We start from the raw sequence: 17,766 nt of genomic DNA, 5'->3' as shown, positions 1-17,766 counted from the left end.
CTCCAGCTCCAGGACCCCATGTGGAGTGACCGCCAGGCCAGACAAAGCTCCATACTTTGCTTCTGGGCTGCTAATCTCATTCTCATAAGGTCACATATGTGCCCATTTGCCAGGATGAGAAAACGGAGATGGGAGAGGTTGTTGCCAAGGTCACAGAGCAAATAAGCTCAAGCTCCTGAAAAAAGATAGGGCTGTTTCCCTGAAGGTTCCTTCAGCTTCCACCCCTAGGAGGCTTCAAGCCATTGATGCTGGCTCACCCACACCCCCTGTGAGCCCCCACATCCCTCCAACACTGACAAGCCCCTACTGCTGATCTTCAGCGATTAGGGCCCAGCCTGGCCACCTCTGCTGGGCTGGGAAGGTCTGCGCTCACAGATAAGGTCTGAGACACAGCTCCTGCAGTGAGATAGGAAGTGTCCCCAGGCAGGGCTCGGAGCCGGTGGGGCTGGTTTGAACATCAGAGAGCATGACCTCTTCCCACTCACAGGACCAGGACTTGGCCATGGCAATGCCATAACAACATCAGCAAGGACATGAGTGTGCCCAAGGGGAGCCTGCGGGACCTCGGGGGATGGAGAAAACTCCACCCAGGCACTGGTCTCCGGGAAGCAGGTGGTTGCCTCTCTGCACAGAGTGGAGGAGAAACCGGCATGAGTGTTTGCTGTGCCGCCGGGTCCTGGGAGGAGAGCAGAGGAAGCAGGAGATGCAGTGCTGAGCCCAGGGAGGTGCGGCCATCCTGGACGGGGACAGGACCCGAGAATTCACGGAGCACCTATCTACTGGGGAGAGATGCAGGAGGGAGTGAGGAATGCACAGGGCTCCCTGGAGGATCAAACAAGACAGGACACCCAGGGACAGGTGGAGGCACGCTCGCCAAGCACCTGGACACAGCATCTGCAGGCCCTGAAACTGCTATTCTTGGACTTGAGAGTTTTTGCCGAGAGGAAGTGGTCAGAAGGAAAAGCAGGCAGTGCATAAAGATGGCCACTGCATCCCTGGGAACCGCAGGGGCTGGTGGGCCAGGAGGGCCAGGAGGGCCAGGTGGGCCAGGAGGGCCAGGTGGGCCAGGAGGCCCAGACCATCACTGCGAGGCTGAAAGGAGCCCACTTCATCTAACAGGTGTCCTAGGGGAGGCCACGCTGAAGATGACACCCAGGACAATGGTGGGTGAGCAACAGGTGGACCCCAGAGACAGCAGGACAAAGGCCTTGGGAGAGGATCTGAGGGCTGAGGGTGGGGGGACGGAGGGCACAGGCGAAGTCAGGAAGCAGAGGGCTCAGAAGGGACAGGCCCACCCATCAGGGAACACTGAGCGAGGCCCCTGTGCCAGGGCCCAGCCACAGCTGCCCTCACACTGCTCTGGCATGGGAAGCTGGACATCTGAACAGAGCACGTCACAAGCTAACAGGACTTACAATTAAAATACCTGCTCTTAAAAAGACACCATTCAGAAAATTATTAGAATTGATAAGCCCTGGCTGGTTGGTTCAGTGGTAGAGTGTCAGCCTGGCATGTGGAAGTCTCGAGTTTGATTCCTGGTCAGGGCATACAGAAGCAAACATCTTCTCCACCCCTTCCCCTTATTTCTCTCTCTCTCTCTCTCTCTCTCTTTCTCTCTCTCTCCCCATCCCACAGCCATGGCTCGAATGGTTTGAGCAAGTTGGCCTGGGCACTAAGGATGGTGCCATGGCCTCATCTCAGGCACTAAAAATTGCTCCGTTGCTCAGCAGTGGAACAGCAGCAAACCACAGATAGGGAAAATACAAGGCAGGGCAAAAGTAGGTTTACATTTGTGCATACAGGAAATAATACAATAATTAATAAATAAAATAATAAACTCTGTTTCCGCCCTGGCCAGTGGCTCAGTGGATAGAGCATTGGCCTAGCGTATGGCCGTCCTGGGTTCAATTCCTGGTCAGGGCACACAGGAGAAGCGACCATCTGCTTCTCGCCCAACCCCAGCCCCAGTCCTCTACCTTCTCTCCCTCTTCTCCTCCCGCATCCAGTGGCTCAATTGGTTCAAGCATGGCCCTGGAGGACAGCTCGGTTGGTCCAAGTGCATCAGCCTCAGACACTAAAATAGGGTTGCCAGAAACAGAATTCAACAAAGAGGCATGAAGTGTTTCCTTTCAGTTTTGTGTGGCTTGTTGAACTTCGTGGAGCCAGCTGTTTTATTCCATAGGTCTTAGCCTTGTATTAGCACTCAAATGTATCGACCCCACGTGTTTTCTAAGTATAGAATGTGAAGTTCAATCTGGTCTGAAATGTCATTAGAAAACTGTCTGATTAGCCTGAATCAGAAATTGCCTTCCAAATAGTGTATTGGAAAACATTAATGAATTGTCTCAAATTTTTTAATTAAAAGGAAAACATGATTTATTGATTGTCTCGAGTATTTTTTCTTATTGCCATAAACAGAGAATTATAGAGGCTTTGTTTGAATAACTATAATTAAAATTGCTTTGTTGTTTTGTTGCTTTGGTGATAGACCCCATTTACTAGATTTTTGAATGAGAAAAAAAATCTGGCCTTGGCAAACCACTGACTGTGAGGAATCAGAGAGAGAAATCCCAAGGTGATTAAAAAGAAAAGACAATAAAAAATAAATTTAAAAAAATAAAATAGGGTTGCCAAATGGATTTCGGTCAGGGCACATGTGGGAGTCCATCTTACTATCTCCCCTCCTCTCACCTAAAATAATTAAACAAACAAACTGTAACATAGACACAAGACAGTAAGCCTACTTTTGCCACACCCTATATTTGCAGTGCATATATAACTGATAAAGACCTAAAACCTAGAATCCATAAAGAACTCCCATGAATCAAAAATAAAAAGACAGCAAAATTTTAAAGTGAGTTAATAACTTTGAGACTCGATCACAAAAGATACCAAAGGGAATCAACATCAGGGTGACAGAGAATAAAGATACCACCTCATGCCCATGAACCAGCTAAAATCAGAGGTCACAGCACCCATGCCGGCGATAGTGTGAGCCCTGGAACCTTCCCCATGAGTAGAAGCGGAAACAATGTAACCTGGAGAACTGGGCAGCCCCACGCCCAGGCGTGTAGGAGTGAATGAAATTCAGTACATGTCCACAGAGAGACATACACAACCAGCAGCCTCACTTATAATCGCCAACCCACAACAGGAGAACGGATAAACAGATGTGGTGTGTACAACAGAAAAACACTAACGAGCACTAAAAAAGAAGGTACCACTGCCAGCCTGGACTAACTGCAGAAACTCTACAATGAGTGAAGACACCAGGCACAGAAGCACACGGCCCTGATGGTCCCTCGAACATGAACCCCAACTACAGGCAAAACTGACCTAGGGTGACAGAAGTCAGAGAGCCAGGAGGGGGAAGACCAAAAGAGGACATGGGGGCTCTTGGGGCAGGAGTGTCCTCTGTCCTATTTGGAGAGGTGGTAATATGAATGTACTCAACTGTCAAACGGGACACTTAGGATCCTGGCACTTTCCATGTTTATTGACGTTATCTTGGCTGAAAACACAAACGCATGCACTAAGTGCTGTCCCCCAATGGGGACTGTGTCGGGACCCAGCTAAAGCAGGTTCTGCAAACACATTTGCCAAGTGAATAAACGTGGCAGCAGCGTGCCCCAGAGTCTGAAGGGAGGAGGGGCAGCTACAGGAAGATGGCGGCAAAGGGAACAACTGGCAGGGACCCAGAGCAAGAACAAACTTGGGGTGTTGGGGGCAAGACAGAAGCTGGGTGTTTGTGGGGGAATGAGACACAGCCAGAAGGAGGAACCGGGGAGTTGCCCAATGCACTGACAGGTTGAAGGCACAAGGGCTGGGTCTCCCTGAGAGGCAGGAGTGTCTCGGCAAGAACCCCGGCTTTGGAGGAAGGCAGACTTGGTGCTAACTACCATCTACCTCCATGATATCACCCCTATGTCCCATCCATGAGATGGGACTATCACCACCCATCGAGAGAAGTGAGCACGCTCACTGCCTGTAGACTGCTGATGCCAGCAGCAGGCAGGAAAACTGAGGACTCACTCCGAGTGGAGAATGGAAGATTGGGGGCCGTGTGCCAGGCTGAGGATCAGGGCTTTCACAGTAGGCCGTTTTCAGGGCTTTACATGGAGGAACTGCTGCTCAGATAGCTTAGGAAGGCCATTTGGGACAAATCTGGATACAGAGCCAGAAGCCTGGGGCAGGGAAGGCAAAAGGCCGCCATGTGTGTCCCAGCCTAGGGCGTGATGGCAGTGGACATGAATGGAGGTTGCAGAGGGGGTAGGGAGACAAGTGGACACTGAGTTAGAGAAATAATGCAGAGGTTTGTGCTCAAGTGGCCAGTCAGCTGGAGGAGGTGGCCAGACAACTTCAAAGGTGAGGAGCAAGAGCAAGGTCAGGTACAGCAGTGGTTTCCAACCGTCAAAGAGTTAACCACCCTGATGTTGTATGAAGATTATAGTCTAGAATCAATGGGTCTGTAATCTTCATATAACATCAGGGGTGGTTAACTCTTTCTCAGACCAGAGGTTGAAAACCACTGAGGTAACAGGCTGCTCAGACAGCAGACAGAGTCCAAGAGCAGACAATTCAGCAGGCCTGGCGAGCTGTGGCTCTACAACGACTTCAGAAAAAGGCGACTAGCACACCAGCTCTAAACTGTGCCTGGACCAGAGGTTGCCAGGGCACTCTCACACCTGCAGGCAGACCTCAAGCAGTTTGGGAGACCTGCTCCTTTGTGACACAGCACAAGAGCACACCCCGCCCCCGGTAGGGAGAGAGACGCGTGCAGCACAAAGCCTGGCATTTGGGGGCTCCCGACAGCTTTTGGGTCATGGTGGTCCCTATTACTGCTGGCCATAAGGGAAGGAAAAGGAAAGACAAACAGCTTAGTTAGGAGGAGTAAATGGAAGATTTCCTTTCCTTTTCAAAAACTCCTTTCAAGTTGTTATACTGATGTGTTGTTTTAATGGTGTTTAACCATAAACAGAAATCAAGTGAACAGGAGGGAGGGAGGAAGGGAGGGAGGGAGGGTGCAGCCATGCCCTCCCAGAGGCAAAACAGGACCCACCGCAGTGGAGGAGGAGGAGCGGGTATGTGATGGAGCCCCACAGGCGCTCAGGCGCTGGTGGCTCCGAGACTGAGACCCAGGCCTCAGGCCAGTGGGCTCCTCCTCAGAGGTGCCCTGCCCACTTACAGGGCCCACACCTGGCCCTCTCCTGCCCTGCCTTCCAGCCCTGGCCACAGTCACAAACCTCTGGTTGCTCCTGCTGGCCTCAGGAATCTTGTTTACATAGCAGTTTTATTCTTTTGTTTCCCCCAGAGGATCCACAGGACGGCCTTCGAAGGGCAGGAGAGACAAGGAGGGCTGGGGGAAGGACAGGCCTAGCTGGCACGCTGGGGCGCTGTGGGGTCTGCGCTGAGCTGGGAGCAGCTTGGAAGGGGCCCAAGGAAGCATGTCCTGCCCCAGCCTCGGCTCCCGGCTCCCTGCTTGGGCCAGCTCCTCCCCACCTGATGGCTCAGGGACCTGGGATGGAGGCATGGCCCCTGGGCCCCCGCCTGCTCTGCAGAAGCCGACTGGCTCTTAGGCCCATCTCAGCCGCCCATTCACTGGCAAAGGAAACCACAGGAGGTGGCTGAGGTGGCCACGGTCCCTCTTTAGCCTGAACCCAAGGAAGGAGAAGTGGCCTTGGCTATATATACTTATGGAGAAAACAGTGTGCAGATAGAAGCCTGGTAAACAGCTGGCCCGTTAGAGGGAACCTAAAAATATTCCCTATAATTATGTTATTAAAACACACCAGAAAAATGGACCCACCCCACTGAGCAAAGGCCCCTAGATGGCTTCAGGGAATCAGGAGGCCACGCATGTCAGCCTGAGGGTGCCCTGGCGTCACCCGGGTGCTGGTCTGGGCCCGGACACTGCCCCATTTCACTCCCAGCTGGCTCTCACCTCCCCATGATGGGCAGTCTGCCCCAGGACCCACCAAGCTGCCCAGTCTCAGCCAGCAGCTGCTCATCTACAAAACCGGAAAGCTCCCGGCTTTGCTCCCACCCCCAAGAAACACAAAGGAGATAAAGAGGGCAGCACTGCTGTGATTCCCAAGGCCTGGGAGCAAGCTCAGCTCCCGTGAGTAGGGAGAGCGGTGGCCATGGGTGCCAGCCTGGCCAGGACAGGGGGGAAGCCAAGTCACAGGGCTGTCGGCAGCACACACGGCAGAAATGTTTATCCTCCAACGAAAGGGCAGACAGGCCTGGACAACAGGGTCCCACAGGGCCCACAGGGCACTGGCCAGGTCTTCAAAGAGCAGGTGAGGCAGGGACAGGCCTAGAGAGTTAAAAACAGGAACTTCACTTATCCGATTTAAAATTTCACCATTTTATAAAAAGCACTTACACATTAGTTATATATTAAAACTGAAAAAAAAAAAAATCAGCCTGACCAAGCGGTGGCGCAGTGGATAGAGCGTCGGACTGGGATGCGGAGGACCCAGGTTCGAGACCCCGAGGTCACCAGCTTGAGTGTGGACTCATCTGGTTTGAACAAAAAGCTCATCAGCTTGGACCCAAGGTCACTGGCTCAAGCAAGGGGTTACTCGGTCTGCTGAAGGCCCACAGTCAAGGCACATATGAGAAAGCAATCAATGAACAACTAAGGTGTCGCAACGAAAAACTGATGATTGATGCTTCCCATCTCTCTCTGTTCCTGTCTATCCCTCTCTCTAACTCTCTCTCTGTCTCTGTAAAAAAAAAAAAGAAAAAAAAGTCAAAACTGAGGGAGGAGATCAAGTCTCATGGCCCAACTATCTACTCGGCTTATCCAGCGTTTCTCCTGCCCTACCTCCACTTGGCCATCACCAGGGGATTTGAGCCCAGAAAAAAATGTACCCCCCACAATACGCCCAGCCATCAAACCACCCACTTAACTCCTTCCAGAGGCAGAGGTAATGACCCTTGGGGGTGCACTGGTCTGGGACCCTGGAGCTGCCATCCTGCCTGGTGCCAACTTCTCTCCCTCCAGCAGAATAGCCTTGCCTGTGCTCACTTCCCCCCTGCCCTGCAAGCCCCGTACCTAGCCTAGACATTGTTGTGTATAGCAGTACTTGAGGACCCTATCTTATGCAGCATTAGTTGGGGAGACTGTTTTGTGTGGCTTATTTTTTGTACCATGTGTCTTGCCTATCTGTGCTCTGCACACCATTGCGTGAATGAACACAGTAAGGGCACTTACAGAACCAAAGAACCAGGAGCTGAGGAACCCAAGACCTCCTTATACAGCCAAGGAAACCATAGCCTGGTGAGAAAGGGAGAAAAATGTACCTTAGCCCCTCCCACGTCCACCACCATTGGCCCTGAACCAAAACTTCGGCCAATGGCTCCCGCCCAGAGCTCAAGCCCTCGAGATCTAGATGAGAGAACGCTTGAATGAATCTGGGAAAAACTCAGGGTGAGCTCACAGAAACCTGTGGGTTTGCATAATGTGTGCTAGCAGAGGCAGGGCTGCAGATACCTGAGGTCTTTGGTCAGCACCAGACAACTCACCTCCCCCTTCCTGGAACCTGCCCACTGCTGGCCGGGCAGCCCTGTGTGCACAGACCCCAGTGGTGGGTGGGTCCTTCCATTCTGTTCCCTGGAGGCCCAACCTGGCCGCTGACCCCCCAGCACATGGGCCCAGAGTGCTGGCACGTGTGGGAGAGCGCTCCAGGGCTCTGGCACACCAGGACTGTGCATGGGGGGCTGCCCCGCCTCTGCTCGCTTCCAAAGCCCTGCAGACCAGATCAGATGCCTGGGAGCGGCCTTCAAGCTTTTACTGTCTTGTTTATAGGCGAGGAAACTAAGGCCCAGAGGGAGAGGTAAGGGCCTCTCCCTCACATTAGTTATATATTAAAACTAAATTTAATATATATGAGTTCAGAGGAGGACAGAGGCTGCTGTGGTATACCCACCCTTTCAGCAAAATCAGCGGAGCCTCCCCCATCTGTCCTGTCCCATCCTCCCCCCGTCCTCCCCAGGACTTTCTGCCCTAGGGTCTCCCACCACTGGGGCGATATCCGGCCAGCAGGTATGGGGCTCACCTGCCCCAGGAAGGAAAAGATGTCAGCCCCAGCTTCCTCGCTGCCTACCTGTGTGATCTTGGGCAAGTGAAATAACTTCCCCAAGACCCAGGTTCCTCATCCAGAAAACAGGCTACTCAAAGGAGTTCAAAGGTCAAGAGTATAGAGCAGGTGGTCCTAGCCCACCCCACCCACCTCTCTTGGAAACTCAGGCTGAGGGGGACAGAAAGCTGGGGACTGTGCTTCTGGCCACACTGTACCCCCTTGAGGAAAAGGTTGAGGCAGGCACTTCACGAGGGTTCACTGGCTGGCAGGCACGTGCTGCCTTACCAACTGCTCTGGGACGCCTGGTCCTTACTACAAGGAAGGACCAAACTGCTTTGGCAATCAGAAAGGGAAAATCTATGGTTAATAAGTCTATATTTTTTGCCTGACTGTGGTGGCGCAGTGGATAAAAGCATCAACCTGGAACGCCAGTTCAAAACCCCAGGCTTGCCTGGTCAAGGCACATATGGGAGTTAATGCTTCCTGTTCCTCCTCCCTTCTCTTTTCTCTTCTCTCTCTCTCTCTCTCCTCTCTAAAATGAATTTAAAAATATCTAAAAAAAAAAAAAAAAGGTCTATATATTTCTAAAATAGACAATAAAGAAAAGCTCAACATTTTCTTGAAGTCTAAGGAAAAGGGCGTTTCTGAGGACCAGAGTGGTCAAGAGTGTAAAAGGAGGCTACACAGGACCCTGAAGCTAGTGGTGGCAGGAGTGGAGACATCCACAGCCCCTCTGGTGGGCTGGCCCCGTCTCCCAGCCACCACAGAGAGCAGTCCCCCACAGCTGCACTCTGAGCCAAGGGAGTCAAGAAGGCCTGCCCTCCTTCCCCATCCGTAAGCACTGAAAGTAAACTCAGTACCCTGTCAGATCAGGGGAGACACCGCCCAGGAAGCGCCTGTGAGGCCAGGATCTGAGACTGGGCACTCCTCCCGCCTCCAGGGACGATACTTCCTCTGTAGGACCCTTCCTGGCTAGGCCCTGGGCTCTCCATGCCCTGGCTGCCAGCAGGATGACAGCATACAGATGACCACAAGTGACCCATCCTCAGCTCCTGGACAGACCCTGGCCCCTCCCCCAAACACACACATACACACACACACCCTCAATCCTGTCAATCAGGCACCTCAGTCCTTCTAACTCATTCAGCTCTCCCACGGCCAGCACTAAGCAGTACCTGACCTCCAGGGGCACACAGAAAGCAGGACTACCCCCAGCTCCACAGCCACTCAGTCTGAGTGCCTTCTTTCCTAGTGGCACCGCAGAGCATGGCCTCTGGATGAGACTGACCCAGATCTGTGTTACTCTGAGAGCCAAGCACAGTGTCGCCCCTAACGGGTTACTGGGCAAATGATTCTCAGACCTGGACTGCTAACAAGGCTCCAAGGCCCACACCTCATTTTCTCATTGCTGAGAGAAGACCATGTCCTGCCTTCCTCAAAGGGGAGGCAGTGACGGTGACAACACTATAAAAAGGAGGAAGTGCCCCGTTCTAAATAATAACACTTCTCAGTGATAATCAGTGTGGTGCAAGTGGCGCCTCGGTGTACTGTATGGTGGGTGTGCCTTCGGGCCTGAGGCCCCATCCCACAGGCAGAAGCCATATATTGCATGACCAGTTCTGCCTTCTGCCGCCTCCCTTTCAGCTCCCATGTTTGTTTCTGGCTGCCCCTGCAAGGTCCAGACTCAGGAGATGTGGCTTGTTCTATGGGGATCACAAAATGGTTCACAAAAACATCTCTCTAGAAGCTTCCAGCTTTGGGTCCTGATCGTCCAGGGCCAGGGACAATAGGTGAGCTGCTGGAGGCCTCCACCCTTCACAGGGGGAATCGAGAAGTCTATCATGACGAAGAGGCTGGGCTGAGCTTTTCGGGCAGTAACGCTGCACTACACGAGGCGTGGCGTAGGGGCGAGGGGTATCCCGGGATGACTCAAACCCTCCCCATGACTGCTGCCTGAGCCAGCACAAGGCGCAAGTATGACTAATATCCTCTGAAGGCCTTACCTAGCACCCACCTCTCACTTCCCAAACTGTAGAAATAGCCACTTCCAGCCAGAGCTTGTCAGAGAGGAGGTGCTCAGGAGATAACAGAGTGAACACTCTACCTCCAGCAAGGCAGCAGGGCCTTGATATCATCAGGACAGCCAGTGGGTCCCTAAGGACACGAGCTGCCCACGCCCTGGACGGAGAGTCTCAGGTATCACCCGCCAGGCCGGCTCAACATCACCCTCCTCAAAGCTGAAGAAAAAATGCTGAAGCCAAGCCCTACAATGAGAGAGTCAGTGTGGGGTATGGCCGGGACACCAGGACTCTAAAAAAAATTAATAGACTTTATTTTGGGGGCAGTTTACAGAAAAACTGAGCAACAAGTACAGAGAATTAGTCATCAAGCTCCCCAGGTGACTCCAATACGACCCAGGTGGAAACCCTGAGCCAGAGCCACCTCTATGTCGAGGGACCAGAGAAATCTCCCAGTAGCCGTGTGAGAAGCAACTGAGACACAGAAAAAACCCCAGGACCCCTGCCTAATTCTCGGTCAACAAACTCTGGGCCTCGGGCCAAATCTTGTTCCATCACTTGTTTTGGCACAGTCCACAGCTAGGAGTGTTTTTACATTTTTTAATGGTTGGAAAAACATCCAAAGTTTTCATGATGTGAAAATATTTACTATCCAGCCCATTACAGAAAAAGTTTGCTGACCCTATGCAAGGAGACTCTACCATCCAGGGGACGCACACCCTTCAGGAAGGACCCCCACCTCTGCAGGGCTAAGTGATTTGACTCTCTCCCTAGCTCAAAGGGCCAAGGAAGTCACAGGTGTGCTATGGGGAGGACAGATGAGCCTGTGCCTCTCAGAAACTTACCTTCCCTCCCCCACCTGTCATGTCACCAGCTTCTAAGCCCACCTCTAGCTGGGTCTGTCCTGCTTGGCTGTACTCTCTGACTATCCAGAGGCACGATGCCCAGGTCGCTGACCCCAAACTCTCCCATGCACATCCCAGACTGTCCTGTCCACACAAGGGAGGACTCAAAACCTCCTCTCCAACCTCAATGTTTTCATTGATTCCTGTCTTGAAAAATTTCCCAAGTTTCACCACTTTTCTCTGCTACAAATCAAAACACAGTCTGTCTAGGAGCCAGAGTGCAGGCTGCTGTGGATCCCCCGCATGTCTAGCCACTGGGTGCCTGTGCCTGCCTACAACAGGATTTGGCAGAGGCCTACCTGGAGTGAGTTAGGAGGCTCTGGAAAGGCTTTCGGAATAAAAACACCCCCATCCACCATGGCCTGACAGATTTCCACCCAAGAGACAGATGTTTGCACCTAATGCAAATCTTTCCATGGTTCCGTAAATTAGTTTAACCAGAGAACTTTCCAGCTCACACCCAATAGAGACAGCCTCACGTGGAAGGAGTTGAGGACAGTGTGAAGGGTGGAATGAGCTTCTGGGAACCCTGCCCTGGGCACAGCGGAGGCAGGAAGGGTGCAGAGAGGCCTTACAGCACGGAGAACCATAGGACGTGCTTCCCAGGAGTGATGACTGGGTTGGGGACGCTCTGCTCTGTTACCACGATACAATGGCCAGGGCCTGGGGGAGGGAGGGTCCTCTCCCACAGCCCAGGGCCCAGCTACTAAAGAGCGCAAGAAAGCAAGTGAGCGAGCGAGCAAGCGAACTGAGTAAGCCAGGGCACTGAGCAGGGAAGGGCAGGGAGGAACCCGAACTACTTTTTCCAAAGCACGGGCCTGCCCTAGTCCGGCGGGGCTAGGGACGTGCTGGGAAGAGTGGGGGTGCCGCGCCCAGGGCACAGACATTAGTTCTGCTCTGGAGGCTCCAGATTAAACAGCTCCAGGCAGGAAGCCCGCCTTCTCCCACATTGGTCAGGAAGTCATAATGCAAGTTTGCGTGGTGTGTGTGTGTGTGTGTGTGTGTGTGTGTGTGTGTGTGTTTAAACATGAAACAGAAAAAGAGATTGGTGTGTGTGTGTGTGTGTGTGTGTGTGTGTGTGTGTGTGTTTAAACATGAAACAGAAAAAGAGATTCGTGCCCCCCCCCCCCCCCCACACACACACACACCACCACCAGCTCTCCAGCCCGTCCAAAGGAGCAAATAATCTCCTCGCGGGAACCGTGGTCCCTGGCACCCAGGCGGAGGCATCATCCACGCTCTCCCGGGGCCGCACCGTGGGCGCCCGGCTGCCACCTCTCCGTCCCCCTCCCAGCCAGCCGCTCGAGCGGACGGGGGCGCCGCCGAGACCGCCCGCGCTGCCCCGGCCTCCCCCGTAGCCCCGGCGCTCTCAGGCTTCTGGAATGCGGGCGCCGAGGCCGCGCGTCCGGGGGAGTCTCCGCGCCCGCCTGCACACGGCCCCCGCCCGGCCAGCCTTGCATGCGGCGGGGCCGGGAAGTGGGAGCGGGACACGGCCGTGTCCCAGCTCAGAGCTCGCCGCGCCTGCCCCACTCACCCGCCAAGAGCGCGAAGGGCAGCAACAGCCAGTAGAGCACGGCGCCGAGCACGTGCGGCTCCATGCCCGGGGGGCCCGCGGGTGGGCCCGGGGTAGCTGGACCGCCGCGGCGCTAAGGGGCGGCGCGGGGCATCCGGGTTGGGCGCGCCATGGTGCACAAGGCGGGTGGCCGCACGTGCCGGGCGCCAGGGCCAGGACCCCCGGCTGGTCGGCGAGGACACGAGCGCCTCCGCGCACTCCTTCTCTGTCCTGGGCCCGCGTCCACTCCGAGGGTAGCCCTGCCCCGGGGCAATAGCAGCGCGCGGCTGTCGGCAGCTCGCGAAAGCTCAACAGGGCCGGACGGCGGCTTGGCGGCTTGGCGGCTTGGCGGCTGCCTCCCTCCCTCCCTCGCCGCCCGCGGGCCTTTATAGGCTCGGTCCCCCGCCCGCCCGCTCGCCCGCCCTCCGCAGCGTGCCCGCCTCCGCGCTGCCTCGACGACCCGGCGCTCTCGGCACCCCTCCTGCCCCACGCGCCCGCGCAACTCGCCAGCTCTCTGGGTTGCGGTTGGCAAGCCGAGACCCGAGATCCGAGACCCCCACCCCTCAATAGCCTTGGCACTGTCTCTCGGTGTGCCGGTGGAGGTGGGCAGAAACTCTTCTCCCCCGCGAACCGGCCAGAGCTCTAAAGAAAGGCTCCCTAGTGCCTGGCTTCACCGGCAGTACCCCACGCGCAATGGCGCCCCGCGTGGCCATAGCGACTTTCACTTTGCTGCTGCAGACGTGGGGACGCAGCGCCCCCTGGGGACCGTGGGCCGGCTCAGAGCCCCAGCCCAGAAGACCAGCACTGGGCCAGACTGGAGCGAGGAGAGACCGGCTGTGGACTGCAAAGGGCCGGTTCCAGCTGCACCCTCCACCACCACCAACTTTGCACTAATCACTTTGCAATAGCCAGAGCACCCTCCGAGGCCTGTTGTCCCCTGGGGTGGACAGGCCAGGGTCCGAGTCCAGGGTGTGCTAAGCATTTCATTCAGGCCACCTCAGTTTGGTCTTTGCCACTCCAACTTGGCAGCATGGGGGAATAAGCAGGGGGTGTGGTGGGGACAGCCTTTAGCCAGCACTGACCCAGGCCAGCCAACTGAGGCCAGCCAGAACAAAGGCCCAGGCCCTCCGACTCTTAAAAGCCAAAAAGGCAGACCTTCCTGAACTCTGGTGTTTAAATGCTGGCTGGCTTTATCCACACCTCTCCTGCTTCTTGCTGTCTCAAATCACAGCTGGAGTCATGTCTGGCCCTGGACTTTTTTGAACCCTCTAAGACTTGTAGCCTCAGGATGTCTCTTCAAGGTCAGAGTACAAAGGAGTCTGGGAATTGGACCCAGCAGACTGAGTGTCCCAAGACCCACCTGCAAATGTGCCTGTTCCAGCTTCTGGGACAATGGCTGGGGCCAGCCTTAAGGAAAGGCCCATATCTGGCTGCCTTGGGTTGCCCCTTGGCAGGGGTTGGGGCCAGGTTCTGAGTAGCTTCAGTATCAACAGAGATGACTGGAAGGACAACCAGCTCCCCTAGCTGCTGGCTTTATGGCCCAGGAGGCCGTCCCCCCAGTGCCTCGAGAGCATCTATAAAGTAGGGCAGTGGCCCCAAGCCTTGGAGTTGTGAAGATTAAAGAGAAGACCATGTCAAAGTAGATGTGAAGCAACATGCACCCAGTGAAGCATCATTATCTGTCCCTTCAGTTTTCCCCCATTATCATTCTTAGTCAGGCTGGGGACCCAGGAGAGGAGGGCAGGAAAAAAGAGAGACAAAGGCTTAGAAATGAGCAGAACAGACACTGTATCAGGACTAGGGCTCCCCTGACCCCTCCTCTGCCTGGCCTGCCTTTGGGGTGATCATGGGGGCAGCTGGGGACACTGATACCCACCAGAACTGGGTCTTGAAGGGATATAAGACAACTTGTTTGCATAAAAGGTTATATAAGACAACTTGTTTGCATAAAAGGTTTAAATGCAAAAAAAAAAAAAAAAAGTTTAAAAACCACTCCTTGACCTGGTCTGTGGTGGCACAGTGGATAAATCATTGACCTAGAACGCTGAGGTTGCCGGTTTAAAACCCTGGGCTTGCCTGGTCAAGGCGCATAATAGAGTTGATGCTTCCTGCTCCAACCCGCTTTCTCTTTCTCCCCACCTCTCTAAAATTAATAAATAATATTTTTTAAAATTATTTTTAAAAAACCCCACTCCTTTAAGCTAAGTCCTTCTATAGCCTAGAAGATAAGGTTAGACCCTTTCCTAAGAGCATGGTCTGTGGGGGGGGGGGGCAGGGGGATAGGAGGACCCAGGGATGAGGGGGAGGGAAGAGGGCCCAGAAGGGCATGTCTGGAGTCCCAAGACCTACCACAGCAGCTTTGGGACCTGACTCATAGAGCATCCCACCCTCCAGGCTCCAGCATGGGGGCTTCAAAGGGGGAATCTCAGAACTTGTCCTGCAGGTGTGCTCACAGGAACAGAGCATATCTATCCAAGGATTGTGAGTAGCAAAAGATTTGGAGAAAACTGTTCGCTCAATGCAGAAGGTAACTAAATTACAGTGTATCCTGCAATGGAGTAGTGCCCATGGGTTACAGAGAATCAAACAACTCTGTGTATCCATATGGAACAATCTCTTAAGATACAGTATTACCACTGGGAATGATTTCTAAGATACAATATTACAACTGGAAAAAAGCTGCAGGGTAACACCCATGCCTGCTAGACACTGTAACTCTGGGAGGGCATGCCTAGGTGGGAGGGACACATAATGGTCACTGAAATACTCTTTGGTGCTATTTTGATTTTTTGCTATATTACTTGCGTGTATCACCTATTCACAAAATAAATTTAAAATGAGCACAACAGAGATAGATTCTCCAAAAAGGGTTTCCCGAATTGCCCACTTGCCCAGCAGCCCTGGTGGGTCAGTAACTTGTGTTCTAATCCTTTGTAGATGAGAACATAAAAAGGAGGGAAGGGGGTAGAGGGTGGGGTCATTTGACAGGGGCCAGCTTTCTTAACTCCAATTCCAAAGCCATTTTTCTCCCACCACCCACAATTCATGGTCCTCCCACACTGTTACTGTTGATGAAAATAGTAATTTAGAGAAAAGTGGTCAGGTTTCACAAAGAGCAAGAAAGGGCCATGGCAACTGTGTCATCAGAGGGGAAGTTATCACTCAGGTTTAATTTTGTACCCAAGGATAATAAAGTCATTACTAATCTATACTTAAAAATCAATTTTAAGAGATGCCTGGCCTGTGGTGGTACAGTGGATAGAGTGCTGACCGGGAACGCTGAGATCCTTGCTTGGTTTGAGGCCCTGGGCTTGCCCAGTTAAGGCACATACAACTTGCAATCAATAAACAATTAAAGTGAAACAACTGTGAGTTGATATTTCTTGTCCCCCTCCTCCCATAAAATCAATAAATAAAATATTTTTAAAAATTAATTTTAAGAGGAAACAACCCAAGTGTCCATTAATAGATGAATGGGTAAGCAAAATGTGGCCCATCAATACAACGAAATATTATTTAGCCATAAAATCAAATGAAGCTGACACACACTACAACATAAATGAAATTTAAAAACATGCCCTGGCCAGATGGCTCAGTGGTAGAGCGTTGGCCTGACGTGCAGGAGACCCGGGTTCGATTCCCAGCCAGGGCACACAGGAGAAGCGTCCATCTGCTTCTCTACCCCTCCTCCTCTCCTTCCTCTCTCTTTCTTCCTCTCCTGTAGCCAAGGCTCCATTGGAGCAAAGTTGGCCCTGGCACTGAGGATGGCTCTGTGGCCTCTGCCTCAGGCACTAGAATGCCTCTGGTTATAACAGAGCAACTCCCCAGATGGGCAGAGCATCGCTCCCTGGTGGGTGTGCCGGGTGGATCCTGGTCAGGTGCATGCGGGAGTCTGTCTGACTGCCTTCCTGTTTCCAACTTCAGAAAAATACAAAAAAAACACCCCAAAAACAAAAAAACCCCATGATGCTCAGCAAAAGAAGCTAGTCACAGACCAATATTGTATAATTTCACTTATTAAAAAAAAAATCTAGAAGAAGCAAATGTATAGAAACAGAAAGGAAATGAGAGGTTCCCAGGGGCTGAGGTGAGGAGGGAATGGGGAGTTTTTACTCCATAGGGACAGAGTTTCTGTTAGGATGATGAGAAAGTTCAGGAAGTAGTGATGGTGGTTACACAACAATGTGAATGTATTTAATGCCACTTTTGTTTCCCTGAGTACATTCTCTTTGAGTTACCTTGGCCCACTTTCCTGGAAACAGAGAACAGGAATGAATCCAGTAGAGAATTAGCACACATCCTCTTCCCATTTGTCAGAGGATCCTAAGATTTTCCTAAGGGACACATCCCACCTGGGCACAGTGCTGGCCTGCAGTGACTGTCCCGTCCCACACATCTGCACACCTGGAATCAGCCTGGTGGCCCTGCTTCCTTGCTGCCTGAAGGCCCAGCACTCAGCTGTCTGCTCAGAATATGCCTGAACCAGAGTCACCAGTGGCACCTGGCTCTGCCCCATGGTTCCAAGGTGGGTCTGGAACCCACCTGCTGATCTCATGGGCCCGGTTGAGTTGGAAGATTAGAAGCTGGAACCACACTGGCCAGATAGCTTGGTGTAGAGCATCATCCCATAGTGTAGAGGTTGCTGGTTCAATCTCTGGTCAGGGCACATACAGGAATAGAGCGATGTTCCTCTCTGTCTCTCTCTCCCTCTCTCACTAAAATTAATAAATTAAAAAAAAATTTAAAGAAGAATCTTAAAAAAAGAAGAAGAAAAAGCTATACCCAGAAGGGAAAGAGATTAATGAAATTATATATACATAACACAGCATTATAGAGAACAGGACGGCAAATCCTGGAGGGAAGGGGGGAAGGCATTGGGGGGAGGGGGCATGGGGGGCTGAGGGGAATAAGGGGGTGGGTGGAGATATATTCGGTGGGACACTTGAATCTATGTAAACACAAATGAAAATCATAAATAGCCTGACCAGGTGGTGGCGCAGTGGATAGAGCCTCGGACTGGGATGCGGAAAGACCCAGGTTTGAGACCCCGAGGTCGCCAGCTTGAGCGCGGGCTTATCTGGCTTGAGCAAAGAGCTCACCAGCTTAGACCCAAGGTCGCTGGCTCCAGCAGGGGGTTACTCGGTCTGCTGAAGGCCCGCGGTCAAGGCATATGTGAGAAAGCAATCAATGAACAACTAAGAAGT

General features: G+C 52.9%; 1 protein-coding gene across 1 annotated transcript in view; it reads right to left on the bottom strand.

Moving 5' to 3' along the window:
* The window catches only part of PIEZO1 (piezo type mechanosensitive ion channel component 1 (Er blood group)), a 74,128-nt gene extending 61,234 nt beyond the window's left edge, over window positions 1-12,894 (bottom strand). Inside the window, exon 1 of the mRNA XM_066349290.1 lies at window positions 12,545-12,894. Coding sequence (XP_066205387.1) covers window positions 12,545-12,608 — 64 coding nt within the window. The 5' untranslated portion in view covers window positions 12,609-12,894. The remainder of the gene's footprint in view (window positions 1-12,544) is intronic.
* Between the last annotated feature and the right edge of the window lie 4,872 nt (window positions 12,895-17,766).

Source organism: Saccopteryx leptura, chromosome 9, assembly GCF_036850995.1.
Source record: "Saccopteryx leptura isolate mSacLep1 chromosome 9, mSacLep1_pri_phased_curated, whole genome shotgun sequence".
NCBI lineage: Eukaryota > Metazoa > Chordata > Mammalia > Chiroptera > Emballonuridae > Saccopteryx > Saccopteryx leptura.
This window is presented reverse-complemented; position numbering and strand designations above follow the sequence as displayed.